At 51.9% G+C, this 26,868-nt stretch overlaps 1 protein-coding gene across 2 annotated transcripts in view; it reads right to left on the reverse strand.

Moving 5' to 3' along the window:
• Positions 1-20,265, reverse strand: part of ATP2A3 (ATPase sarcoplasmic/endoplasmic reticulum Ca2+ transporting 3) — a 36,089-nt gene extending 15,824 nt beyond the window's left edge. For both annotated transcript variants that reach the window (XM_048966768.1, XM_048966767.1), the window contains exons 1-8: positions 20,003-20,265; positions 10,686-10,703; positions 10,318-10,400; positions 7,377-7,481; positions 6,574-6,712; positions 4,456-4,536; positions 3,947-4,032; positions 2,689-3,153 (exon numbers count right to left, since the gene is read on the reverse strand). In XM_048966768.1, coding sequence (XP_048822725.1) covers positions 2,689-3,153; positions 3,947-4,032; positions 4,456-4,536; positions 6,574-6,712; positions 7,377-7,481; positions 10,318-10,400; positions 10,686-10,703; positions 20,003-20,120 — 1,095 coding nt within the window. In that variant the 5' untranslated portion in view covers positions 20,121-20,265. The remainder of the gene's footprint in view (positions 1-2,688; positions 3,154-3,946; positions 4,033-4,455; positions 4,537-6,573; positions 6,713-7,376; positions 7,482-10,317; positions 10,401-10,685; positions 10,704-20,002) is intronic.
• Between the last annotated feature and the right edge of the window lie 6,603 nt (positions 20,266-26,868).

Here is a 26,868-nt window from a genome sequence, read left to right on the forward strand (position 1 = left end):
GCTGAAATTTCCTAAACGGGAGGCTTCAGCAACGCAGCACCTGGTCTGAGACAGCACCAAAAGGGATTCCTGAAGGGGAAGCATCCTTTGTGTCTTTTCAAGAAGTCCAATGCCTTTGGCCTACAACTGAGCCAACACCTCCTGACCCCTTCAGAAAGCAGCTTTTCATACTCAGAAATGCAGGCTGGCCTCATCTTTATTAAAAATCCTGCAAACATCCACCCCCATCACTGGTGTTTTTGCACGATACGAGATCTTTTGTTTTCAAACACAACTACGAAACAATCAGCACTTCCACAAAAGCAACTTTCTTACTAGAAAAAGAAAAAAAATACATAAATCATTCCATGCCCTCTATTTTTCCATGCCAATTTAAAATAGGTGGAACCCACAGCAAACAGAGGTTACGTCAGATTTCCTGCCTGCTCCTAGCTTGCACGACCAGACATCACAAGGGTATTTGCAGGCTTTTGGGGTGATGTTTCTGGCAGAAAAGGGGCACGGTGCAAGCAATAGGTGTCCATTTATATCTATTTTCTGTGATCTCTTTCTTAAAAAAAAGCACTCATCAAAAGGCAAGCTGTCTGGGGTAGCAGAAGGTTGTAATCAGCGTCATTCACCCATCAGCCAGCCCACGCAGCAGCGTCATTTTCCTCCAACGCCAGAGGTGGCCCCAAGTGACAGCACCCACCAAAAGCCAGCACGGCACAGCCAGCGATGCTGGGAAACCCTGAGCATGCCAGGCATCAAGAGATAACTGACTGGGGTTGGTTGCTCTACAGAGACACAGCTGCTGAATCACGGCACAGCAGCAGGCCCAAACTCATGCAGCATCTCTGCTCAACAACTGAGTTACAGTGCATAACAGGATGCTGTAAGATCCTTGTGATGAGTAGAATGGAATAGAACAAGAGTAGAATATAGAACGAGTCCCAGTTGCAAGAGACTCTACAGAGGTCACTGAGTCCAACTGTTGACAATTTTGGGGCAGACCCAAAGTTTAAACAAAGTTTAGAGCACCATTCAAATGCATAGGGCATCAGCTGCCTCACTAGGAAGCCATTTCCAGCATCCACCCTCTTGATAAAGAAGTTTTTCTTTATTTCTAGCCCAAACCTCCCTGGTAGTAGCAGTGTGAAGCTGTTCATGTCACAGCTGAGCAGACTGTCTAAAAGGAAGCTGTGAGGGGACGGCATCAAAAGCCTCACTAAAACCTGGAAAAACCACATTGCTTCAGCCACTAAGTGGGAGATCTGATCTTAGAAAGATACAAAATGATTTAGATGTCAGAGAGCCCAAGCCACCCATAAGGTGAGCAGTGCAAACCACAGCTTTCATCTGATATACTGAGTGGGTTTGTGGCTTGAGTGCTTCACCACGGTGCTGTCATCTCCAGCAGACCCAGGCCTGATGTCTGGCACACGGAGACTCGGCCAGCTCAGGCTCTGAGCACGTAGAAACACGTGGGATCTACACACCTGTGTCCTGCTGTGCACCCTGGCCACAGGAATGGGTTAAACGTTAACGACTGTTTCTGTGCTCAGATGCTGGGCTTGTCCATCATTATTTATTTTTAATATATGCTATTTATTCATACATCATTTGCTTCGGGCCGATGGGAACCTCCCCCTCATGTGAAACACGGACAGCTCTGTCAGCCCCTTGATCCAGCAGGGCCTCCTTGTAAATCATTTACGGGGCAGAAACATCAGACATTTCCAGTCATTTGTGGCTTGTGCTGAGCAAACCAAAGCCTGTGGCCGGTTGCTGCTTCACTACCCAATTTTCAGAGAGCAGGGAGGGTGGCCAGGGCCATGTTTCCCTTTGGTGACATATTTTCCATGGTTCTCCTATAAAACTGACGCGCCAAGATCATGAAAAAAAGCTTTCCTGAGGAATAATGGGGAAACTGAGAAGCACTGGGATGGCCCAGTCTTTCCTAACAAACCACCATGAACAGCTGGACCCAAACCTTACACTGACCCTCCAACTTTGGGCTCACAGATCCCAGTTTTCTAATTTTGCGTGATCTGGAATTTCTCACCGGTTTGGTTAAAACAGAAGGAAAATGGGCAAGAGAGCAGAAGAGGTGTTGACCACATTGGCTTCTCCAGAAGCTGTATTAATACTGAACCCAGCCAGAAGAGACGCTCCACGGAGAAGGAGCCCTGAAACAAGTCCACAGATCTGCACCTCAGTGCTAGAAATTCAGAAAAGCTAATGAAAAGGTGAGATTTCTATTTATGATTGCACCAAGATAAGTCATAAACATCCTCACATCCTGCTGGGCTAGAAGGAAGCTCAGGCCTTCCTACATTGTTGTCTTACATGCTCACCTTGAAATTCCTAATGAGCAAAATGCAATGTTTGCGTGAGGACAAAACAAGTTTGAGTATTGCAACAGATTGGTGGAGTCATCAAGCTCCATCACACCATGACAGAGCTCCAGCATCCCAGTACAGACATTCTTAACTCAGAAGGCAGTGAGGCACTGGTACGGGCTGCCAAGAGAAATTGTAGGTACCCCATCCTTGGAGGCATTCAAGGTCAAGCAGGATGGGCCCTGGGCAGCCTGATTTGGTGGTTGGCCACCAGCCCACGGAGGGGCTGGAATTAGATGGCCTGTAAGGTACCCTCCAACCTAAGCCATTCTGTGATTCCGTGCTCCCCAAAATGCCCTGTGCTCACCCGGCAGACAGACATCTGGTTGGTGGTGAGGGTGCCGGTCTTGTCGGAGCAGATGACAGAGGTGCACCCCAGCGTCTCCACCGAGGGCAGGCTTCTCACGATGGCATTCTTCTTGGCCATGCGGCGGGTGCCCAGTGCCAGGCACGTGGTGATGACAGCTGGGAGGCCCTCAGGAATGGCAGCCACTGCCAGGGCCACCGATGTCTTGAAATAGTAGATGGCACCTCGAAACCAGGAGCCACCATGCACAGGGTCACTGAAGTGGCTGATGTTGATGACCCAGACGGCGATGCACACCAGGAAGATCACTTTGGAGAGCTGCTGGCTGAACTCATCCAGCTTCTGCTGCAAGGGGGTTTTCTCAGGCTCTGTCTCCACCATCTGGTTTCGGATCTTCCCGATCTCTGTGTACACCCCTGTTGCAATGACGATTCCCACGGCCTTCCCAGCTGCGATGTTGGTGCCCTGGGAGAGATGGAAGGGGGCAGTGAGTATATGGGCATGAAACCCCCCGGTCTGAGTGAGGAAATGGGCTGCTTCTCGTGAAAGGGGAATATTAGATCTTAAGATGAAAATGAGGCATTGGGCCTCTTGGGTTCTTCATCTGGTAAAATCTGGGTGAGACTTTGCTCATTCTATACTCATGCACAGTCCCTGACTTGGTTAGAGAAGAGTGAACTTCATCCCCAGGCCCAAATTCCTTCAGCCATAAGGAGCCCTCTCAGCCCAGCTGAGATGATCTATGTTGAATGAGAGCACTTCAAGTGCTCTGATTCTTCAGGAACCCCCAAGCACTCAGGCAACCTGCTCCTCTTCCACTCTATGATGGGACGACAGTTTTGTCTTCACGCAGTTCAGGGCTGTTTTGGACTTGACAGAAACCCACCATAAAGCAGCAGGTTGAACACTTGAAAGTGCTCTCATCCCTCTCAGGTTTGACTTCTGTCCAAGGGGCACGAGCAAAGAGGAAATTCAAACCCACAACAGACCCAGGTTCAATCACAAGCCTTTTCCTCATTAGTAACTCACCCTATGAGATACAAAACCAACTGAGATTGCCCAGGGTCAAAGAGCAACACATGCCAAACAAAATTTCATGGAAGCAACCCTCTGTTTTTATGGATCTGAGACCCTTTTTACATAACTAGGATCAGCATGCAGCTGATACTGTTCCCTGCCCATAGACCTCCCATGTTCGGAGGTCTCATTGGTCTCTTTGCCTGTTGTCTGCAAAACCACAAGAAAGGTGGGGACTTACAGAGAAAAGCATGTTCTTCTTATCCTGGTTGACAGCACGGGGGTCAGGGATGGGGTCAGCATGTTTGATCACCGACATGGACTCCCCTGTCAAGGCAAGAGCAGGGAGATCATAGAATATCACAGAACATCCCAAGTTGGAAGGGAACCACAAGGATCATTGAGTCCGACCCCTGGCTCCACACAGGACCACACAAAACCCAAACTTTATGCCCGAGTGTGTTGTCCAGACACTACTTGAACTCCAGCAGCTTGACCAACAGTGGTCATGTGGCTGCATGGTGGGACTGGAAAACCTTCATGAGACCACGGACATTGCGTGGGAATGCGCCACACTTAGCATTTAGCAGAGCTTTGCAAGATGTACTGAAAATGATGAGCCCTACATCTCATTCCTCCACCCATTTCTCACCCCAGCAAAATGCTCAGCCCAGCACCAGCCCCAGATTTCACTCCTGGCAGCGGACAGAGGGCATATCCACCTTCAGCATTTGCTCCACCTGCACACACCTGTGAGGATGGACTGGTCAACCCGCAGCGTGGTGGAGCGGATTTCGATGATGCGGATGTCTGCTGGTACCTTGTCACCAACTGCAAGGAGAAGAGCAGAGCAGCTCAACCAGGGGCTGGGGAAGTGGTGAAGCCCCAAAACACTCAACAACATCATTCCAGGACCTTTCACAGCCAGAACAAACAGTCGTTCCTGGGTTACCCAGTCCAGCAATCATGGGTGGAAGCATCCTGGCCAAATGACAGCCACTGTTTGCCGCCCACCAGGGCGCATGTTAAAAAAAAAAAGAAGAAAAAAACACAACAAAACCTGTTGAAAACTGCCTTCCGGCTGGGTTTCTTCCTCGCAGATTCTTGGCACACCATGGCTCTTCCTCATGCTCCCTTATCGCCCGAACACAACGGCTTTCGGAAATATTGAGATCAGCACAGCCTTCACTCGTAACAATTCACATCACATTGCGCAATGCTCCGGCTTGGCTGCGACCAAACGTCTCCTATCCCAGATTTTAAGGAGCGCTTCCTCCCGAGGCTCGTAAAATCCTCCCGAGCTCGGGGCCGGGCTGCCCTGGCACTGCTCCACTGCACAGCTGTGTAATCCAGCTGTTGCTTTTGGATGATAAATGCGGGGACCTGCGGACACCCCCAAACTTCCTCCTGCACAGGCTTTGCAGCCACCCGAGGGAGCTGGATCTGCTCTAAAGGAGTAAATTGCTCTTCCTCCCCCATGGGAAAGGCAGACAGGGTTTGCAAAACATGAGTGGAGCCTGCAGGCTCACAATCTGCTGACAGCATCTATGGAGACCCGGAGCCCTTGTGCTATGGGGGTAGCATCTGCTCAAGGGTAGATAGCATGATTACACGGCAGGACAGATATCCCACAGCAGCCCGTTCAGTGTGTTATGGGACATGCGGTGCTGCAAATCCTGTACAGAAGGAAGTTTGGGGGTGTCTGCAGCTGAACAGGTGACGTTTTACCTCTTCCCCTGAAAGCACGTTGCTGTCTGCAATGGAATAGCAGATTTTCTGATCCGTGCTGCCAAATATGTTGCATTTGCACACACAAAGAGAAGTTGCTCCTTTCTGCTTGCACTAGCACTGCCATCTCCAGGATGCCACCTGGATGTAGATGTACTCTGCTTGTTTAAAGCTACTGTTCCTGGTGTACTCCCCACCTGCCCTCTCATGAGCCAAGAGGCAATATTTCTCCTGCCAATGTTCCCATCACACTTTCCGACTTCCTCACAGTCTGACAGGTTCCTTGCTCCTTGCTCTAATCTACCCAAACCCAACATTTTCTAATTTATTTGCTACTAATCTGCAATCTCCTCCAGAAAACAGCTCATCTCTTTCCCTTCCAGTTATGATACTGGCTGTGCCATTAAAAAGTAGTATTTACTGGGTGATGGTAAGCACTTGTTTTGGGGCAAGTTGGCAAGTGGTGCTGGACCCCATTGTGCTTTGGCATTGCAATAGCGTTTCCCTCATGGGATGCTGAACAGGAAGGAATTGTGCCTGGGAGGGCTTATGAGAGCCATCTGCAGCCAGCCCCTGCATGTCGCAGGTCTGTCTCCTGTCCCTAAAAGCTCTTGCAGATCCCAGGACCAGGACAGACCTGGGGCCAGTGCAGGAGATCCTCCATCTCAGCCTCCATGCACTATTTTAATGTGCATCTTCCAGCTGAAGTACAACTGGAAGACATAAATAACAGCATGCTGGCTCAGTGTGGGAGGGATTGCAGCTTGTTTCCACTAGCAGGGCCATGAGGAGGAAAGGAGAGGATTAGCATAGGGGCTCTGGGGGTTTACAGCACAGTTTAACACACAAACAACACAGGATAAGCAGAATGCATTGTTTCCCTATAATGGTGAGGCAGGTAGGAAATGCAGAGGCATCTGAAATGCAGCGCAAACCCAAAGAGAAGAGCCAGAGGGGGCCTGCAATGTCAAAATCCAGAACATGAGCTCAGTGAGAAACGTGGAAGGAAGCCTCTTCCTCTGGAAACCCCACCTCTCAAGGACACACTCTCACCCTACCACAACCAGGAGCCACGAGGCTGCCATCCTCGTGCCAACATCCCCCTCCCACTCCTCGGCTCCTTCCCATCCCATGCCCTACCTGCCACCTCCACGATGTCCCCAGGGACGATGTCGCGGGCACGAATCCGCTGCACCCCGCTGCGGTCGGCACGGATCACCTTCCCCATTTCGGGCTCATACTCCTTCAGGGCCTCGATGGCACTCTCGGCATTCCTCTCCTGCAGGTGGAGGAGCAGAGCTGAGGCAGTGGGGCTGTCCAAGTCATGGGTGCACCCAAATCCCATCCCTAGCTTTAGCACCCATTTGCTGGGGCCAGTTCTGCCTCATCCCCAGCCGCTCCTGTTTGCTCTGAGATGATCTCTGCTGCAATGAGTCACAACAGGGCCTGGAAACCTCATGGATCTTTGGAGCGTGGCCAGAAGGTAAGCAGTGCACACTGGGGATGGCAAACAAGTGCTGGGACTCATAACTACAAAAGCTGTCAAAGCGATATCGAAGAAATGAACCTGGAGGCCACCAAGAGTTAATGACTTTGAGTCGTGCCAGGGGAGGTTCAGGTTGGATATTAGGAATAATTCCTTCTCAGAATGAGTATTGATGCATTGGAACAGGCTGCCCAGGGAGGTGGTGTAGTCATCGTCCCTGGAGGTGCGGCACTGAGGGACATGGCTAGTGTGCATCATGGGGGTGTTGGTGGTTGGATTGGATGATCTTAGAGGTCTTTTTCAACCTTAATGATTCTATGATTTTATCTGCACAGAGCAGTACAGCCAACACTGAGCTGAACCCTTTAGAAATGAGTTTCCAAAGGCCAGAAGCCACCAGACCTTCAAGCAAAGTTCCAACCACACAGAGCAGAGACCTTCAGGGACTGTCCCTTACCTGCCACACACCCACCACGGCGTTGGCAATCAGGATCATGATGATGACAATGGGCTCCACGAAGGCTGTCGTGCTCTCCTCTCCTTCTTCGAACCAGGCCAGGATCTGGGGGCAAGAGAAGAGAAGGAGCACATTACAATTGAAAGAACAAGCTTCAACATTTCAAGACTCTGAAGAAAAGATAACCAATACAGGACCCTGCAGCTCCTTCCAACCCCGAGCCCCACTCTCCATCCCATTAAGGCCCAACACCATAAGGCAAACAAAGCTTGCACAAAAACATTGTCACTCCATTTAACTGGCTGTGGACTCGTGTTGTGTCAGTACAACACCTGGCTGCTCCGCTGCAGTGAGCACCAGCACACAGAACCTTTGACACAGGGCTTTGTGTTGCTCTCCCATCAAGCAGATGACAACATCTCACCAGCCAACACATCACTGCGTGTTATTTTGGGAATGCATTTTATCTTGCAGGGGTCCAACCTCCATCCTTATCCTAGCTGTTCACTTATCCTGTGGTTGTTCAGCCACCCAACGCTCTCAGACTGGTAGGATTTACGATGCAGGCGCTAAAACCTTTATCCATAATGTTGTGTCTATATGAGATGGGATCCTGAAATAAATGTTGCACAACTTGTTGCAGCAGGAGACGGCTCATGCAGCCAACACCAGTGCTGCCCAAACTGCAGGCTCAGGTACAGCCCGTGGGATGATCAGCCCATGGGAAACGGTGGTGCTGAACCAGTTGGGAGGTGCCACTCCAAAATCACCACTATGAACCTTGGGATTTTGGAAGCCTCCCTATGTCCCTAACTGCCTCATTAATCCTGGTGTTTCACTGCCAGTGTTCTCTGTTTAATAACTGAAAAATCATCTTATATTCAGCTAAAAAAAGCTCTCGTTTTTCTGGTTCTCCTCAACATGCATGCTAAGGAGAGGGTGAGCATTCCTGCCCTTCATCCAGCAGAGACAGCAACACGGTCTGCTTTTCCTGGGAAATTCAGAGGAAATGCCTATTTTTGAACGAAATAGAAATAAATAAATAAAAATTACTAAAATGAAATTGGTCAGCTGGTAAATAAGGCAGCTGAAAGGAAAAGACATGAGACACAGATTCACCACCCTGCTGCCAAATGCCCTGAACAGCAGCACTCAAAAAATAAGTATTTCTCCAGCTTGGTGGGAAATATATCCTAACAGAGCAACTCCCAGGGTAAGCTGTGGGCAAAGCCAAGCCAAAGGCCATCTTTGGAGAGAGTTTCCAGGCACTGATTTCACTGCAAAGGAAATAGTGCAAGCTCATCCCCAAAAACTCCATTGGGAACCACTGCCCATTTCAGCTCAGTAAGCATGGGGTGCAATGTTCAGGCAGTGCAAATAAGGACCACATCAGCAAATAAGGACCATACCAGCATCTGGCCAGCAAGATGCTGCTGTTGCTGAGCATTTCCAAGACACCAAGGGTGAAGTGAGCTCATGCTGCTGTTACTCAGTGGCTTTGCTAAACACAGAAACGCTGAGTTCATCTGATCCCATGTTGCCTCCCTGTATTACTGAGCATGGAAAGGATCACCGGTGCCAGGGGCTCAAGGAGCCTGGTGATGTGAATCCTGGCTCCTGTTTGGAGTATCTCCCTCATGCTGAAACAAGCTGCAGAAAAGGAAATGCTTGGAGATGGCAATAGCACCAGCTAGACCCTACCAGGAGCCCCTTCCAGTGCCGTTCCCAACACATCAACTGTGATTAAAAGTAAAGCCAGACCCATGCATTGTGCCTGCCATACACAGAACCCTTGCCCAATACACTGGGATGCCCAATGCCTGCAGTCTGTGCCAGCAGGATGGGAAGGATGTGAACAGCAGGCGAGAGGCAGCGCCCACGCAAGCAGCCAAAACACTGCCAGGCCAGAGGAAGAACAAAAGAAAAAATACATGGAACAACAGATTGGATTTTCATGTCTAATCCAAAATGCAAATGCCTCCATGCAGCAGTGGAAGGGCTTCAGAAGGAGATGTTAGTTACTCCAAGCAGGAAAGCCATCCTTGGGGTGCCATCAGTACTTTCCAAAACTTCCAAGGAAAAGACACAAAGGGAAGCAATTTCCCCTAAATGTTTCAACCTTCATGCATGGAGAAGCACAAGGACATACACTGGGCAATAAATAGTATTGAAAATAAATTAGTGAGAATTAGTGTCCCCTAATTTAGTAGAGCTATAGGTGATGTAGAAAATCACAAGCTGGATGCATGGGGGAGGACAGACTATTGCCCAGAAAGAATCACAGAATCATTAAGGTCAGAAAAGACCACCAAAGTCATCTGGTCCATCCATCAACACATCACCACCGTGCCCACGAACTGAAAAGAACCACCCAGCTGTGCCTTCTGCAACAGCTTGACATGAATTTTTCAGCATGGATGACTTGAATGAAAGGAATCAAGGCTGCCAAGCTATCACTGAACTGCGGCAGGAGAATTTGGCAGTGGCAAAGCTTCAAGCCATGCAGATGACTGTAGGGTTTCTAATTTAATTCATGCTGTTGGCATTCACTTTGAACAGCAACGCTGGGGATCAGCTGATAGAACCAGTGCCCTTGGGCCTCCATCTCCGGTGTAGTCAGAGGTGGTGGGATATGGCTTTTGGATGGATGGATCAGCATTGCTGAGAAATCCTACGGTCTCATCTCCAAGGTACGTGCAGCGTTGTCACTAAGCCCTGTGCAATCACTGCACTGCTGGTACATCTCCTTCATCCAACCCACATTCCTCCTTCCCCTTTGCTATTACTCCCCCCAGAACAAAACAACCAAGGCCCATTTCACCAGTGCTGATGGAAATCTGATGCTCCCTTCACACACCACATCTCTCAGGATACAGGTCCACATTTCCTCCTCCCCTGAGTCCCAACGGGGCTGCGCCAGCCCTGAGCCCACAGTACTTACAAAGGAGAGGAATGCTGCCATCAGAAGGATGCGGACCAGGAGATCCTCAAACTGCTCCAGCACCAGCTCCCAGAGGGACTTTCCTGGTAGGAAAACACAAACCCAACCACTGTCAGTGCTCCAAGGGCTGCAGTGAGCAGGTAACTGTGGCCACCAGCACTGATGGGACTGTCCCCCGCTGCAGCAGGGCTGCTCCTGTCCACATCTCTGTATTTCTGCTCCCACTTGGTACCCCTTCTGTCAAAGGAGGGCTCTGCTGCCAGCCCCACCGGCTCTGGGATTAAAACCAGGATTAAAATAAAGGATCCCAAACATTCCCCTTCCTGCATCCCAGCCTCTCCCGTCCTGTCTTGCCACACTTGACTCACCTTCTTCTGCAGGGAGCTCTGTGGGATTCCACCCGCAGCCCAACAAGCAGAAAAGAAAGGAAGACATGGGGAGAAAAAAAGAATAAGATTAATCAGTGATTTGGGAGCGGAGCAGAAATCCCTTGCCTTACACCCCAGCATTCCATTGAGCATCCCAAAACTCCACCAAGTACCCCAAAGCACAGCTTCTTTTGCACACATCCCTGCATGAAGAAAGCTGGTGATCAAACTCCCAAGTCTGACATCACACAAACAGCAGTGGGTGCTCCCATGCCAGGGAAATGTCACTTCTCTGCTGCAAACGGGGACCATAAGCGTTTATTCCTGCACTCAGCTTGCCTAAAAACACCCAACCTACAAAAGGCTCAGTGCCTACAGGAGATGCTGTCTCCAAATCTGGGACTGGAAGGTCCAAGCACTCCATAAGATGCACTGCCAGAGACTCACCACAGCCCCACCAGGGTCCATATTATGTTTCCTATCACTCAGCTGTGTTTTACAGCCTCCAGCTGCCTAGGAAGGAAACCCAAAGTGAATGTTGGGCTGGTCCAAGCTGGTCCATCAGGTGGATTCACAGCACCAGCACCCAACCAACCCCAGCCCCAAAGCAGTGCTTATAATACCCCAATAGCTACATGCTGTCAGTAGGGATCAATCCTATCTCATATCAATAGGGACATCAACAGAGAGGCACTGGATCAGGCTCCCTACAGCTGTGGGTACCCCATCTCTGGAGGTGTTCAAGGCCGGATGGGGTGGGATCTTGGGATCCTGAGCTGATGGGGGGCACCCAGCCCATGGCAGGGGGTTGGGACTGGATGATTTGTAAGGTTTCTTTCAATCTAAAACATTCTATGATTCTATGATCAGTAGGCTCATCACTGAGGCTCAACGAGGGTACAACCTGCCTGAGTGAAAGAGCTCAGCTGGTTTCCATGGTCTATTTTCATGCAGAAAAATGAGAATTAAAAAAAAACAACACACAACACACAAACAAACACAGTAAAAAACAAAACAAACCAAACAACTTTTGCTGAGCAAAACAATGAAAGCAAGAAGCCTTTGTGCATCTTCCCTGCAAACAGGTGGCAGAAATGCTTGCTATGGGGTTTTACCAACTCAAGTCCCTCCCAAATAACGATGGTCTGAAGCATGCTGCCATGAGGAGCACGTGCTGTGTGACATGCCTGTTGTTATTTTCACAGCAAAAAGAAAACTATTGCTGGAGTGACCTCAGCAGCTCAACCACTCGGCAACATATCAAGAGGAAGCTGCTCTTCTCCCTTCTGCACCCAGCTTCCTCCCCACCCCCAGCTTCCTCCCCCAGCCCTGCCACCCAAACAAGGGCATAGAGAGCCCTGCTGCCTTTTTCTCATCCCTGGTATGCTGTAAGGGTGCAGGGTGAGAGACCTGGGGGCCAGGCAGCTCCCAGCTCCCATCCCAGATTGCTGCCTGCACTCCTCCCATGCATCGTTTGCATAAAGCAGCCCCAAAGCTGTTTGCAGAGTGGGGACTTTGCATGAGCTCTGCAGATGCCAACATGAAAACGGGCAACGTGAGGCCAGGAGGAAGCCAACAGCCCACTGACTGCATCACCATCACCCAGAAAAAGCTGATCTGAGCACGCTGAGAGCTGAGCACACCTCTGAAAGAGACACTTCTTCCCACCTCCCTCCATGTGACAGCTGGGCACAGACACATAGGAGCCACCCAACCTGGGGGACACCCTGCCCTGCGTTCCGGGTCAAAGCACAGCACTCAGACACGGCAGGATGCTGCTGGAGTTGCATTTTGGAACTCTTCAAGGGGCATGCTCAGATCCCCAGCCACAAGCACCTTGTGTGGTGAATGCTAAAACACCAAATCCCCAGCATTTCAGGATAAGATCTGATTTTCCTCATGGGAAACACAACTGCTGCCAAGCAGGGAGGGATGGGGAGCTTCCCATGGGGAACCATGCAGCCCCACACAGGCAATGGGGTCACCAATCTGGCTCCAACAAATGTCCTTTCAGCCATATTTCTATGTTGTAAACTCTTTTTTTTTCTTTTTTTTTCTTCCTTTTATTTATTTTTCCTTATGCAGGGAAGGGGAAATGGATGGGTAAAACAAGCAACGCATCTGATTCCCAAACCTTGCCAACAGGCAGGAAAAAGTGGTGAAAAGAGTAAGAAAAACCCTAAAATAGCCCCAGCTGGGACAGCAGCCCTGTTTGTGACACAAAGCAGAGCTGCTCTGGGATCCTTCAGGTGCAGAACACATTGTTATTGGAAGCAGCCTCACTTCCGAGCCCCCATCCCTGGATCCCCATCTCCACAGTGCACCTAATTGAACTTCTATGGGAGAATACTGTTGTGTCACTACTTGTGACAGAGTGACCTCAGGGTAGATTTGGGCACTGCTGAGCTGAGTTGATGGATTTACCCCCAAAAAAGTCCCGTACATTAAAAAAAAAATAATGCAGCCATGCATGCAGAACATGGGCAGGTTGGGGCTGCCCCAGTGACCAAGCCAAAGGTTGGTGTATAGAGAGGGGGCAGAAAATCTCTGGGGTTGCAAACCTACTCATGTAACTCAAACAAAACAACAGAATTTTGGGGTGCAAGCAAAGTTCAGTCAGCGAGCTCATCCTCACTTTGCCTGAGCTCTGCTCGCAGCCCAACCTGCCCAGGATGTTGTCCTTGTCCCCCTTTCCTGACCCCATGAGCCAAGCCCTGGGCATGCTCACCCTATCTGTTCTATAATCAGGAATCCTAACACTCACCCCAAAGCTCACCCTGCAGCATTGGTCCCACAACCCAGGGGTGAGGAATAAGGACAATCCTGCTCATCTCATCCCAAAATCCCCTTCCTTTGCTCATGGGAATGGCTCGTCCCCCAAACGCTGCATGGCACAAGCATCCTTCAAAGGGCAGCTGCCCTATAACACAGGGGGCCCTGTGTCTTGGGTCTGGGGTAAAATGGGGCTCCTTGGCCTGGAGTGGCCCCGTCCCCTTCCCTGGTGGCCCCATAGGGTCCCTGAGCAGTGGGAGGGGGAGCGCACGGCCCTGGCTGGGAGGGAGGATGCGAGCAACTGAAAGGAGCGTTTTGTTCCCTCCTGCACCAACGCAGTGGAAAGAATTTCCCGCTCCGTCTCCCGGGTGGAAAAGCTAAAAATCTGCATTTAAATAGTAACAGCTTCAGGGGAATTAAAAATAATAATAATACAGGCATAGGAGCTTGGGTAAAATAAAGCTGAAGGTGAGGACTGTTCTCACATGATTGCCCCCAAACCCCCAGGATCTCCCCCACATCTTCAGCCCCCTCCTGCAAACTCAAAGCAGGGCATTCTGCTACACTCTCCCTCACATTACACGTTTCATTTCAATGCCCTAAAAGCATTTTTTTTTTTCTTTCAGATCATTTCCCAGTGATGCTCCAGAGATTGCTCCTAACTGGCTTCTTCTGGCACAGAACGGCATTTTCATCCTTTTGGTCTCTGCCCTTGGCCACCATCCCCAAAGCAATGCCCTGGAGCCACCCCTGAGCCAAAAATCTCAGCAAATGTGCAGAAAACCAAAGCACCATCCAACCCACGGCAAGAGAAACTCCAACTTTGCAACGCCTCTGGGCACATTGCACCGCGCACAAGCCAGAACGTCCAACACCCAGCAGCAGCAAATTTAATAACATTTAGGATTAAATAACATCAGGATAACAGCTTAGGAAAGCAAACACACCACACTGCAGCGCTGAGCCTTCGCCGTGGCCCACAGTGCTGGCTCAGCCCATGCAGAGCCATGCAAGGCTTTCAGTATCCCAGGAGAGGGCATTTAGTGCTGAAAATTGCACTGAACCTTCGGGATGAACGCTGTGAGATTTGGGGAAGAGCAAGGTGGAAATGCATTCAAAGGGTTTTCACTTCCCTAAAACCATAGAAGAACTGGGTTATTAGGCTGAAAAGTAAGAAAATGAGATGGGCTGAGAAAGAGATGGGCTGAAAACGAAACCAGGGTGCATTTTCAGCATAAGAGGCACTTGCTCCTGGGGATGAGATGATGCTCAGTGTGCACAAACCACAGAATGGCTGAGTTAGGAGGGACCTTACAGACCACCCAACTCCAACCCCTGCCATGGGCTCAGGCTGCTCAGGGCCCCATCCACGACCAGGGGCACCTCCAGAGATGGGGCAGCCCTGCAGCAAGGTGGAGAGCTGGAAGCATTGGTCGCATTTCCTCTTTCTATCATTTACTTCCCACTAAGTATTATGTGTGCATACAAGGGACAAAAAATTCATATATATATGTTTGGTTGGGGTTTTTTTTGGTATGTGTATGATATATTCAGGTGGGGTACGTATAAAACAGTTTGGTTGGAAGGGATCTACACAAACCCACAAGGAGATCTATAAAGCTATTGCTAAGTAGGTCCAGATGAGCACGCATACAGATGTGTTAAGAGGAGGTGAGAAAGGGAACAGGACAGAACGACAGTGTGTGCACCATGCACTGCTACAGGGGACTGACCCCCCTCCCCCCCCGTGTCCCCCCTGCAGTGGAGCAGCTTGGTTTGGCTTTTTCCATCGCTCACCACATTTTCCTTATTTTAGAGCTTTCTGTTGACTCGGAGGTTGCAAAATGGAAAATGTAAAAAAAACAAGGAAAGGAAAGGAAAGGAGGGAGTGCAGGCAGGTAGAGGCAGCAGGGGGCTCAGCCTTGGCAGTGATTCTGGGGCAAAATCCTGGGGATTCGGCTCTTGCGGGGAGCGCTGCGTTCCTCCCACAGCGAAGGGAGGAAAGGAAAAGTAAGGGGGAAAAAAAAAAGGGAAAATGACAACAATAATAATAAAAGAATAATAATAAAATAATAAAAAAATAGAAAACAATAACCCTTACATTTGGGTGTATTGGGTGTAGCCCTGCCTGCCGGTCCCCATTCACCCCCACCCTTCCCCCCCAGCCCTGTTTGAACACAGGAAGCACCCGAGGCACAAACACACGGGGAGGAACCCCGGGGACGCTCGAGCACAGAGCGGATTTCCTCCCTGAAACGCAGCACCGAGCAGCAACGTCTCTTAATTTGGTTCCCTCCTCGCCCTCCCTTCCCCCCCAGCCACAATGGATCTCGGGGCCAACAGGTGTCCTATAGCGACTTGCAAATGGGAGGAAAAAAATAATCAAATGGCTTCATCTGCATCAGCGCACGCAGCGACACGGGCAGATGGTGGGGATTCAAATGTTAAGAAGGTTTGGACGAGCGCTGCTTGTAGGCTCTGGTTTCCAAGAGGCACGGAGCTCTGCGTTTTGCTATGAAGATGGGCTGCAGGGATGTCCCCGGGGATGCACGGTGCAACGGGAGCACTGCAGCAGGTGGGGCTGAGCAGATGAGCCAACGGAATTTAAAAGGAATAAAACAGAACGCCGTAAATAGGTGAGAAAAAAAGCTTCTGTACGAAGACGGCAAGCGCCCAAACCTCAGCAACGGGAGCTCCCCGCGACCCCCGGCTACACACAGAGCGTGGATTCACTCGATATTTAAACAGCTTATTATAAAAAAAAGCAAAACTCAGCAACCAAACCCACGCAGCGCTCGGCTCCCAGCGCCGGGCCGAACCCCCAGCAGCAGCAGCAGCCCCGAGCCCCCCCTGCACCGCACACACCCACGCCGGCGGCCGCTCGCGTCATGGAAACACTGCGCGACCGCAGCCCGCTTTGCTGCCTTTGGCTCCGGCTGAGCAGCGCTCCCAGCTCCTCCCGTCGCTGCTACCTGTTGTAAAGCGCGATAGCAGCAGCCAGCGTTGGGCTCCAGCAGCGGGTCGTTGCGTTTCTCAATTATTGCCTTTTTGTTGTTGTTCTATGTTGCCTCCTCCAACGCTACGGCCGGGAGGTGTTTATTAAGAAATATAACTTGGAGTCACAAAGCACCAGAACATCACACGCACAGCAGTAACTGCAGGTGGAATGGGGTCTGCCCTTCTGAGCTGCGGGCAGCACCAAACCCAACCCATCCCATTGCTGTGCCAGCAGCAGCCTGCTTTTACCCAAGATGAAAAAGAAGATGAAAGAGGCGTTTGCAGCCTCGATATCCCATGCACAATGTGTGCTTTATCCCATTGCTTACACCTTCAGAACCACAGAATTGTTAAGGTTGGGGGAGACCACTAAGGTCATCCAGTCCAACCATTAACTCATTTGTGATGTTCTGTGCAGTCTCCGTGGGGATGGGGTGCTGTAGAGAGCTCAGTGTGCCCCAAATCCCCATGTGGGGCTCCTTGTGGGGGTGTCCCCTCCAGACCCTACCTGGATAATGGCACAGTGTGCCCACACACTGAATAACCCTTAAAAAAGGCTCCATTTTGATGGAGTGTCACCACCCCACCCCAACGTGCCAACACTGAATATAGGGGGGAAAAAAAAAATCAAAGCTGGCTCATCCAGCTGTCTGCACATATGAAAAACAAGGGGAAAAAAGCATCACCTCATCTCAGTTTTTAGCAGCAGGCAGATGGAGGAGGTGTGGGACAGAACAACACCTGGATCGGGGGTCGCACCGTGTGCACGCTGCCCCACATCTGTGACCCAGTGCTCACTGTTTGGGATTTACCCCAAGAGAGATGACCATGGAAACACAACAGAATGGCTCAGAGTTGGGTCTGGGGTTGGGAAAAGGCTGAAAGGTGCAGAGAGCAACAGTTGTTGGAAAAAGATGATGAGAGCGCACTGGGCTCGTTAAGGTATTTTGGGGGATTCGAAGGGTGCTTTGTGGGAGCAGCACTCCCTGAGCATCAGCCATGCAAGCAACACCTCAACCGTGCTCTGCACACACAGCACAGAAATGGAACTGTGAGCAATATCACACGTGTGTACACAGAGTGTGAGGGGAAGCCCAAGGGCAAACCCCAGGGAAAGGCAGCACCCGTGGGTGCAGCTGCATTGCATCCCTCCCGAACAGCAGAATGAGGAGACGAGGGGGTTTCTGTACATGCAAGGTTGGGCAGCCTGAGAGGAAGGTGTGGGATCCAAAGCTGGGTTCCCTACAGCACAACGATGGGAGCCGTGCAGTCGTGCTGTTGGAATGCCTGAGCATCACAGCCCTAAGGGAAGCGATTTGGAGGAAAAGGGAAAAGAAAAAACAAACAAAAAAAACAACACAAAAAGAAGACGTAGCATGTTTGTGAATCAGCCTGCTGAGCGTGTGTTTCGGGGGTGGAAAAGGTGGGCGATGTGCAGAGGAACAGAGCAGAGAGAGATGAGTCACAAAACGCCGCTTTCCCTCGCCGGCAGCACAACCATTGCAGCGTGAAATGGGAAATTTCATCTTTCCATGGTTTTGTTTTTTATGGTTGGGAATGGGTTGGAGCCATCAGCTCTGTGCTGAGCTGGAGGGGAGGGAGGGGGACAGGGAGGGAAACGTCCCTGTGCTGCGAGCAGCCGGCTCTGCTGCCATGCAGTCAGGTTACTGATGGGGCAAAGAAAGTTGTGTGTATGCATAACATCAGCAACATGGAGAGGCTGAGCTCTCAGAGCATGGAAATGCCTGCCCAGAGCCCTGCACAGCCTGCAGCGGCTGTCTGCCCACTAATTGGAGATATTTAATATCTGCTTCCTCCTGCAGTGTGGGCAGTGGGGCTGCAAACAGCATTCTGGGCTCCAAAGAACGCAATACCCCAAAACAATGTATATATATATATACACACACATTTCTATATAAAGATCCACGGTCATTGCTTCTCACCTGATGTCAGAGCTCTGCAGCTCTTTCTTTGAAATGCATCAGCTCCAGAAATAAAAACAGTCAGAGGGGGATTTAAGCAGCTCCCCAGCATATGTCAAAAGATGGTTCTTAAGGGGGGGATGGTGCATCTCAGGTTGTGATTCATGGCACCTCTGGCAGTTTGATTCAGATTCAGGAGGAAATGAATGAATGAAAATGGAACCGCTGGAGCCGCAGGTCTGCCCTGAGCTGTGAGATTGGGGTTTTCTTCCCCCTTCTGAACTCTTTGCACAGGCGAGACACACAACTGCCTCGTGCTTCCGCTGACGAAATTTAATTTAAATTCAAATTAAAACACCATCTAATGTGAGCCATCTTCACAGACACTGTGCTGTCCCACACCACAACCCCAGTGGGCTCCCCCAGACCAGGCACGCAAGTGCAGGCTCCTGCAACCTCAGCACAACCTGTGAGCTCCCACCACGTTGGTAAAAAAGCTATTGGCCCACGAGTGAGGTTTTAAAGCAAAATCAGTAAGCCACAAAGGGTTCCAGAGAGGTGGAGGTCCCTGCAGACCTCCAGGGTCAGGCTGGAGGGCTGTGAGCACTGATGGAGCTGTGGATGCCCTTGTGCAACGCAGGCAGTGCAACCAGATGGCCTCTGGAGGCCCCTTCCAACTTGAATGATTCTCTGGTTTTGCAAAACATTAATGATAACTGCACGATATCTAAGTTGCAGCCATGGGATGTCCCCAAGGCAGCTGCCTTCGTGCACCAGCACTCTGCAAGAAACCCAGGGCGTGAAGCAAAGGCTGCACCACAGACAGAGGTTAGCATGCAGCCATTGCTTGGAGGTGTGTGTGTGTGTGCGGAGGGGGGGGAATAGAAAAAACAACAAATTGTCACCACTAGCCCTTTGCTTTGCACCTACGTCAGGCGGTGCTGGGCCTGACTCAGCAGGGATGATTCACCTGGGCAAACAGGGGAGAAGCCACCGCTCTGCTGCTGCTGCGTGTCCCCACTGCGGGGCACCGCATGCACACCGACCCAGCGGGGACTCTGGGGAAGGGTCCCATTGGGGCAGCATTCCCAGCGCTGGGGCACCCGTCTGGGAGCGATGCTCGGCCTCAAAGCAAGGGAATCCCAAAGCCGAGGGCTCCCAGCTCACGGAGCGGGGCTGCAGCTGCCCGCTGCTAACGCGGCTGGGGCGGGGAGCAGGTGGGATGCGCGCTGCTCGGGGCTGCTGCAGGGACGCGGTGTCAGCGCTGGGAGCACCTCACTGTTGCACGGGAGGAAGCACAGCCCCGATCCCATCTGACAAACGGAGCTTTTCCCTACCCTCAGCCACGAGGATCAAACAGAAAGGAGACCCAACAACTCGCTCAGACCCGGGACGGAGCACAACCCGCGCCTCCGAAGCCCCGCACAGCCCCCACCGAGCGCTCCCGATCCCGATTTTCTCACCGGCGCTTCTCCCGAAGCCGCACACATCCCCGCTCCGTCCCCTCCGGCAACGAAGAACTTCACCCACCCCGCACAGCGGAACAGCCCAATTAACCCCATCCCGCTAATTACCCTTCACTAACCCCTCCCTACCCAACAGGTGCCCCCATTCCCACTCACTCACCATTGGGGCCGTACTTCTCCCGGTTGCGGCGGACCTGCTCGGGGCTGAGCCCGCAGCTCTCGGTCACGTCGAAGCGGCTCAGCACGTCCCGCACCGGCACGCTGTGCGCTGCCTCCATGCCCCGCCGGCGCCGCCCGGAGCAAACCCGGGGCCGGCGGGGAACGGGGGGGACGGAGACGCGCAGAGAGCGCACTCGGGTACCGTCGCTCCCTCGGTACCTCCGGGGAAGGGGAGCCCCGCTCCGGTCCGCCTCCCGCTCCGCCCCGTTGCCGTTTCCCCCGCCTCCCCCGGAGCCGCCCCGCGGTCCGCCGCTTCCGTGGGTTTCATCGCAAAGTTTTAGGAAACAGCTGTGGTGAAGCTCTCTGAGCAGCCGCCCGCTTCCTCACCGTTCAGTCTGATGCCGGAAGACATAAGAAGGCTTTATCGGCACCGAAGCGCTGCGTGGGACCCCCCTATTACCCACCCAACGCTGCTGCTTGTGACCCCCAGCAGCCGTGCCCTGAGATAGGGACATGCCGGTGACGAAGGGAACCCCACAGCACATGGAATGCCACCGCTGCGCCCATCGCTGTGATGTATCCGGAGAGATACACAGCACAGAATGTCACTGCAGGAGGCAGGAAATGTCCCATGCACGTGGCACAGCATCTCTGTCACCACACGGCCAGGTCACCGCATGTCAGGGCTCTCAGGGCTGCATGATTCTCCTCTGCCCATAGCACAGCACCTCCGTGGGAGCCCACACGATGAGCAGTGGTTCTGTCCCACTGTTGGTCCCTGTTGGTGCCCAATGGAAGAGGCTCCCCATTGCACGACGTGCAGCCTTTGTGTTGCTGTGCTGCAGTTCAAATGGTGGCTCCTTGCAGCAAGAGCTCTGCACACAGCAGCACCGTCCTGAGTTCATAGAATCATAGAATTGTTGAGTTGGAAGGGACCCCCAAAGGCCATCTGGTTCCACTCCCTGCAGTACACAGAGGTGCCCACAGCTCCATCAGTGCTCAGAGCCCCTCCAGCCTGACCGTGGGGCTCTGCAGGGACAGGGCATCCGTACTCATCTACCAAAGCAGGGCTACCCAAAGCCCATTGGTACCACCCAACAGCCACCCCACACCTATGGGATGTTCTATGCAGTGCCTCAAGCTCCCCATGCTGGGAGTGTTGCCGGGTCTCTGGGCAGGAGGAAGCAGCTCCGTGGGGAGGAGCTCAGCCTCATTTATTTATCCAAGCAATTATTTATAGAATGCCTTTCTCACATCCCACCGGAGCAGAGGGCCTGGAGGAAGTGCAGCTTTGTGCTCTCCAATGCTCTAAATTCGGTTTTCCTGCTGTGAGATGCCCCCCCCCTCCCCCCCCCCCAGCCCTCCTGCAGGAAGCAGCTCCACACCCTGTGGCTTCCAGTTGCTGTCTGCCTCACAAGAGCTTTTGGGGGAGAAAGCTGTATTTCTTTTATGTGCAGCTTGTAGCAGCCTGAGAGAGAATAAATTCCACCTGTTGTTATGCAACTGTTGCATGGCATAGCACTGGGTATCATTGGAAATGGTTGGGATGAAAAGGACCTTACAGCCCATCCCGTTCCAACCCATGGGCTGGTTGTCCCCAACCAAACCAGGCTGCCCAAAGCCCCATCCAACTTTCCCTGGGGCACCTGCAGGGATGGGGCAATCTCATTTCTTTGGGTAACGTCTGAGAACCTCAATTCCAAGCCCTCATCCTGCAGGTTGGCACTGGAAGGGAGCACGAAGATGATGCACAGGCTCAGAAAGTTAAAGATTGACAAAGTTGGGAGCAATCAAATAGTTCTGCGGGAACCAGCTGTCAGCAAAGGTAGCACCAGCAGCCCTACCTGTAATTAAGCAGTTCATGGCAACTGTTAGCAGTCAATTAGCCCAATACTGACCAGTGATGGCAAATGGTCTGCAGAGAACAGCCCCAAAATGGCCACGGAAGGGCCATGGGTCAGTGAGGCCCTAAGGCCCCACATTGGGGGTTCACTGCTGCAACAGCATCAGCCCCAGAAGAAAACAAAAGGCAAATCTCCTTATTTCTTTGCTTTCCCCAATGGTTTGAGGGGCTGCAGCGTGGGACTGGCATGAACCTGAGCCCTGCGCTGCTCCCAAGCCCACCCTCACTGGGGAAGATTTGCTTTTATCTCCATTCTGCTCCCAGAAAATGGGAAAAGAAGGAGCTTTGCTGGCTCTCATCTGCAAGCTGAGCCAGGAGCGGCTTTTTATTCTGCGGCAGCTTTGATATTTGCTTTTCCTATGGATTAAAAAAAAAAAAAAAAGAAAAAATACAAACCACCTCGAAATAACACTTTGAGGCTCTTCTAAATGCTATGCGCCAGCCGACCTTTTGGAGCCGTGCTCCAGGTGTTATTTTTAATCCCAAAGCCAAGACTGCAGGCAGGCACAGGGAGGGCTCTGCTCCCACAGGGAGCTCCAAAAAACACCAAAATGCCCTCAAAAGAGGTGCCAGCTTTCACCTCATGGCTGTGGTTGTCATGTTTCCATCTCTGCTGGAATCACACCCTCAGGGCCACCGCGATGTGTGGTTTGGGTGTTGGGTATCACTGGGATTTGTGCTCTTAGAGCTCAGTTGGGTGTGTTGGAGGAGGGTTGGCTGCCATTGGGATTTGTCTTTTTGGTGCTCAGTTGGATTACCCTCACCAAGGCCCATGAACCACAGCTGCTACCAGATGTGTGCACATCTGGAAGATGAATACAGATGCTCCTTGCAGAGCATGTTTCCCCTCTGCGTTCCCCACTGTGCTCTGGGCTTTCCAGCCCTCCAGGAGCAGGATTCCCCCCCTGTAGGACAGACGCTTTGCTTGGAATGATGCTGATATTTTTGTCTATGTCTGCTGCCCTGAGCATTTAGGGACAACCCAAACCCATTTCCCAGTGGGAGCGCTGAGGGCTGCCCTGAGCCTCGCTGCTGAATTTCCTGGCATTTGCCCCGACCGCTTCACTCGTGGTGTCTGTCTGTGGTTCCAGACCTGTGTTGGGCAATCCTCATTTATTTACATGCTGTGTCCTGACCTCTTTCAAAGGGAGGAAAACCCATTAATATCCACCGAGGGGGAACACCGTGACACTCACTCTGACGCTCCGATGGCTCTTCTCCCTGATGTCAAATACCTCCTGGAAAAAAAAAAACAAAGCCTTTGTGGTGTGTGATTCCTGGCGTGTAGGAAGCAGCAAAAGCAAAGAGGAGAGGAGGCTGCAGGGCAGAGCAAGGAGGGCACTGGGCCCCTGCAGGCCTGGTTGGGAGGGCTGCATGCAGCCCTGGTGGGGTACAGCTGTGGGCCGGTGGAGGAAACTCATATTGGGCACAGAGAGGTGGGGGATGGAGCTCACGTTGGGCCAAGTGATGGCGGCTTCCTTCCTCTTTCTGTTTTGTGTTCGCAGAGTAAAGGAGAGGAACCTCTGTGAAGCTGCAGAGAGAGGGAGGGGAGGTTGTAGGAAATAAAAGGGGGGGAAGGTAAAAGGGAGAAGTGGGGAAGAAAAAAAAGGGGGGGGGGGGCAGGAAAAAAAGGGCAAAAAAGGAATGGACCTCCAAAAAGGGGGGGGGGGGGGGGGGGGGAAGTTAAAAAAAAAAAGGCAAAAAAAGGACCAAAAAGGTAAAAAGCAAAAATAAAAAAGAGAAAAAACAAAAAAACAAAAAGCAAGCAAAAGATAAGGGGAAAAAAAGGGGAAAAAAAAAGGAAAAAAAAATACAGAAATAAGGGGAAAGGTAAAAAATGGGGGGAAGGTGGGAGGAAAGGGGAGAAAGGGGAGAGAGAAAAAAGGGCCAGATAAAGGGCAGAAAGAGGGCAAAAAGAGACACAGAGCAGAAAAATGAAAAAGAAAAGAAAAAAAAAAAGGCCCCAAAGGGGAAAGGAAAAATAGGCCGAAAAAGGGGTACAAAAAAGTGAAAAAGTGGGGAAAAAAAGGCCATGAAAGAGCCAATTAAAAGGGACAAAATGGGCCAAAAAAGGAGGGGAAAGAAGTGAAAAAAAGATGCAAAAAAGGGGCAAAAAGGGGCAGAAAAAGAAAGGAAAAAAAAGAAGGGGAGAAAAGGAGAAAAATAAAAGGAGGGAAAAGGAAACTAAGAGGAAGAGAAAGCAAACAGGGCCATTGAGGCGGAGCACAGTTGGTGCTGTGTGGGTCAGTGGGGCAGGGGCAGCACTGCAGGACAGCCATAAAGCAGCAGCTGTGTGCTTCCTTCAGCCCCAGGAGCTCGTTCTGACCCTTCCAAGACCGCCCAGCTCAGTGATCCCAAAAAGCCGTCAAGGATTTACTGTGGCTCGCTGCGTAACAATATCCGTGTTTATGGCGGCGGTGGGGTCTGTGTTTTGCAGGCAGACTGCAAAAATGTGGAAACGTGGGGTGAAATACAGCTGTTTGTGCTCATATAGAGCTCCAGATGGAAGGGACCTCACAGATCATCCCGTTCCAACCCACAGGCTGAGTGCCCCCACCAGCTCACGCTGCCTTAGGGCCCCATTTGTGGCCTTGGGCACCTCCGAGGATGGGGCACCCGCACTTCTCTTGCTTGGGGTTTGGTTGCATGGCAGTGAGTGGGAGGCACTGCAGATGGCAGCAGGAGAGGAGCCGCCAGCTCCATGTGTCATCACTGCCGCTCAGCCCCGAGCCTGGCAAATATAGCCAACAATGTCATTGTTGCTAGGATTTTCGGGCTCCGGGCGGTGATGCCCAGGGAAGGCTGGCCACGAGGAACGGTGTTGTCTGCATGGAAAGGAAGGAAAGTGCGTGGGGCTGTGGGCAGTGCCTGGAGCTCAGCCCTGGAGTTGTGCTGCTCAGCCCCAGCCCTGAGATCCGAACCCATAGAACTGCCCCAACATCAGAGAGCAGTGTCCAGAACCCAGAACATGTTGCACACTGGAGATCCCCTATTCAACCCAAACTCACCCCCAGCACCAAACCGACCACAGTGTGGTGCTGGGAGGAGCCCTATTAACACCCACACCTCTCATCAATGTTCTGCCCCACATAGCCGCCATCTGCTCCCATATAACCCAAACTCAGCACACAGACCTGGTGGGGGCACTGGTTTTTGGCAGCTGCAAGCAGGCACTGCTGCAGCAGCACACATCAGTCATTCCCACCCCCCCCTGCAAAAAGGGAGCTTCAAAGAGGTGATGTCCCCTATCCACACAGGGATGAGGAGGCAATTAGTCCCCATCTCATTAAGGGCTGACGCCTAGGGCAGCAGCAGGGCAGGCCTGGAGCCCATCCATCAGACATCCACCCCATCCCCACCGCTTTGCGTTCTTGTAAGCACACAGCCCTGACCTATTTCCAGCGCCGTTTAAACAAATCCCTGATAAATGAATGTGAGAAACCATTTCCTCTCTATTTCCTTCCATTAGAAACGAAACACTGCCATTAATCACCAATAAAGAAATAAAACTCCTCCACCGTCTGCGAGTCAGCATGAGTTCTGCTGCAGCCATAAGGCCCATTGGCTCCCCTGCGTTGGCAGTCCCCTCCCCGAGCTCATCCCCTGCACAGGGTCAGGGTCACACCACAGGGTCAGGGTCACGCAGTGGGGTGAGCGCAGAGCTCAAAAGCAGCGGTGCTTCCGCTCTGCAAGCTGAACGAGGAGCCAAGCGGCACCTTGCACGGTGTGTTTTTCACAGAGTGCATTTTGCACGCCGTGCGTTTTGCAGCGGGGCGCAGCGCGGTGCCAGCAGGATGCAGAGCCCCGATAAGGCACTGGGTCAGAAACGCAGCCCAAATCCGTGAGTTTCATAAGGTGGTGGACAATAGTGCAGGGAGCTGCCAACTTTCCCCTCGCGCAGGAGCGACGAGTGCTCGGAAACGGCACTGAAAGCAGAGAAATCCTGTGGGAGGAGTGCGCCGGGCACCGAGCCTTTCTGTGTTCCTTTTGTGGCCGCTGGGACTGCCCCGCTCACAGGAAACTGATGCCCCCAGACTGAGGTGCAGAGGAGAACACAAAGCTTTCTGCGTAAATATTTAGGCGGTGCTGTAAACTCCACGCTGCATCAGCACGCCTGCGTGCAGCCCGGGTGCCTTTTGCATTTCAAAGATGGGATTTTCAATGCAAATACTGTCCAGCCCAGGTGCCAGCGCTGCACTGTGACTGCAGCCCCAGAGAACCGATGGGGTGCATGGGGTGATGCAAAATCCTCCATGGGGTTTGCTGGGCAGAGCCATTTCTTGGCCCTTGTGGAGATTGCACCAATAGGGATGGCTGGAGCATGGGGTGATGCAGAACCCTTCATGAGAGTTGCTGGGCAGAGCCATTTCTTGTCCCTGATGGAGGTCACTGTGCTGATGGAGAGATGCAAATCTGGGGACAAAATGAGTTCAAAAAGCCGCCCGTTTGGGAGCAGAACGGTGCAGCAGGGTTGCACCTCAATAGGGTTGTTAGAGCTCAGGGTCATATCCTGCTCTTCCCCACGCAAACAGCATCTCCAGCAACAGCAATTAACATCTGCATGGGTCAGCAGGCTTGCAAAGTGCTTAACTGGGAGTATGACAAGGTTGGGAGCAGCAGGGCTGTATGTGGGGACAGGATTCGGCTGCTCTGCTTCAGCACAGGATTTGTATACGGAAAAAAGATGGCAGAAGGAGGCCATCAGCCCCGCTCCATCTGGATGGATCGTCACCAAGCAGTCAAATCGCTGTGCTACAGAACAGCTGCTGGGCAGGAGGCGGCGGAGCAGCGCTGTCAGAGCGGATGGGAGGAAGGAAGCACTCAGGAGAGGTGATGTCAAAGGAACATCCCTGCCAGCACAAAGGGCTGAACCCAAAGGGTGAGCAGAGAGCTCAGCCCAGCCACGCTGAGTCCAATCCAACACAACCCAACCCAACTCACCATGACCCAACCCAACATAACAC

This window comes from Lagopus muta, chromosome 20 (assembly GCF_023343835.1).
Source record: "Lagopus muta isolate bLagMut1 chromosome 20, bLagMut1 primary, whole genome shotgun sequence".
Classification (NCBI taxonomy): Eukaryota; Metazoa; Chordata; class Aves; order Galliformes; family Phasianidae; genus Lagopus; species Lagopus muta.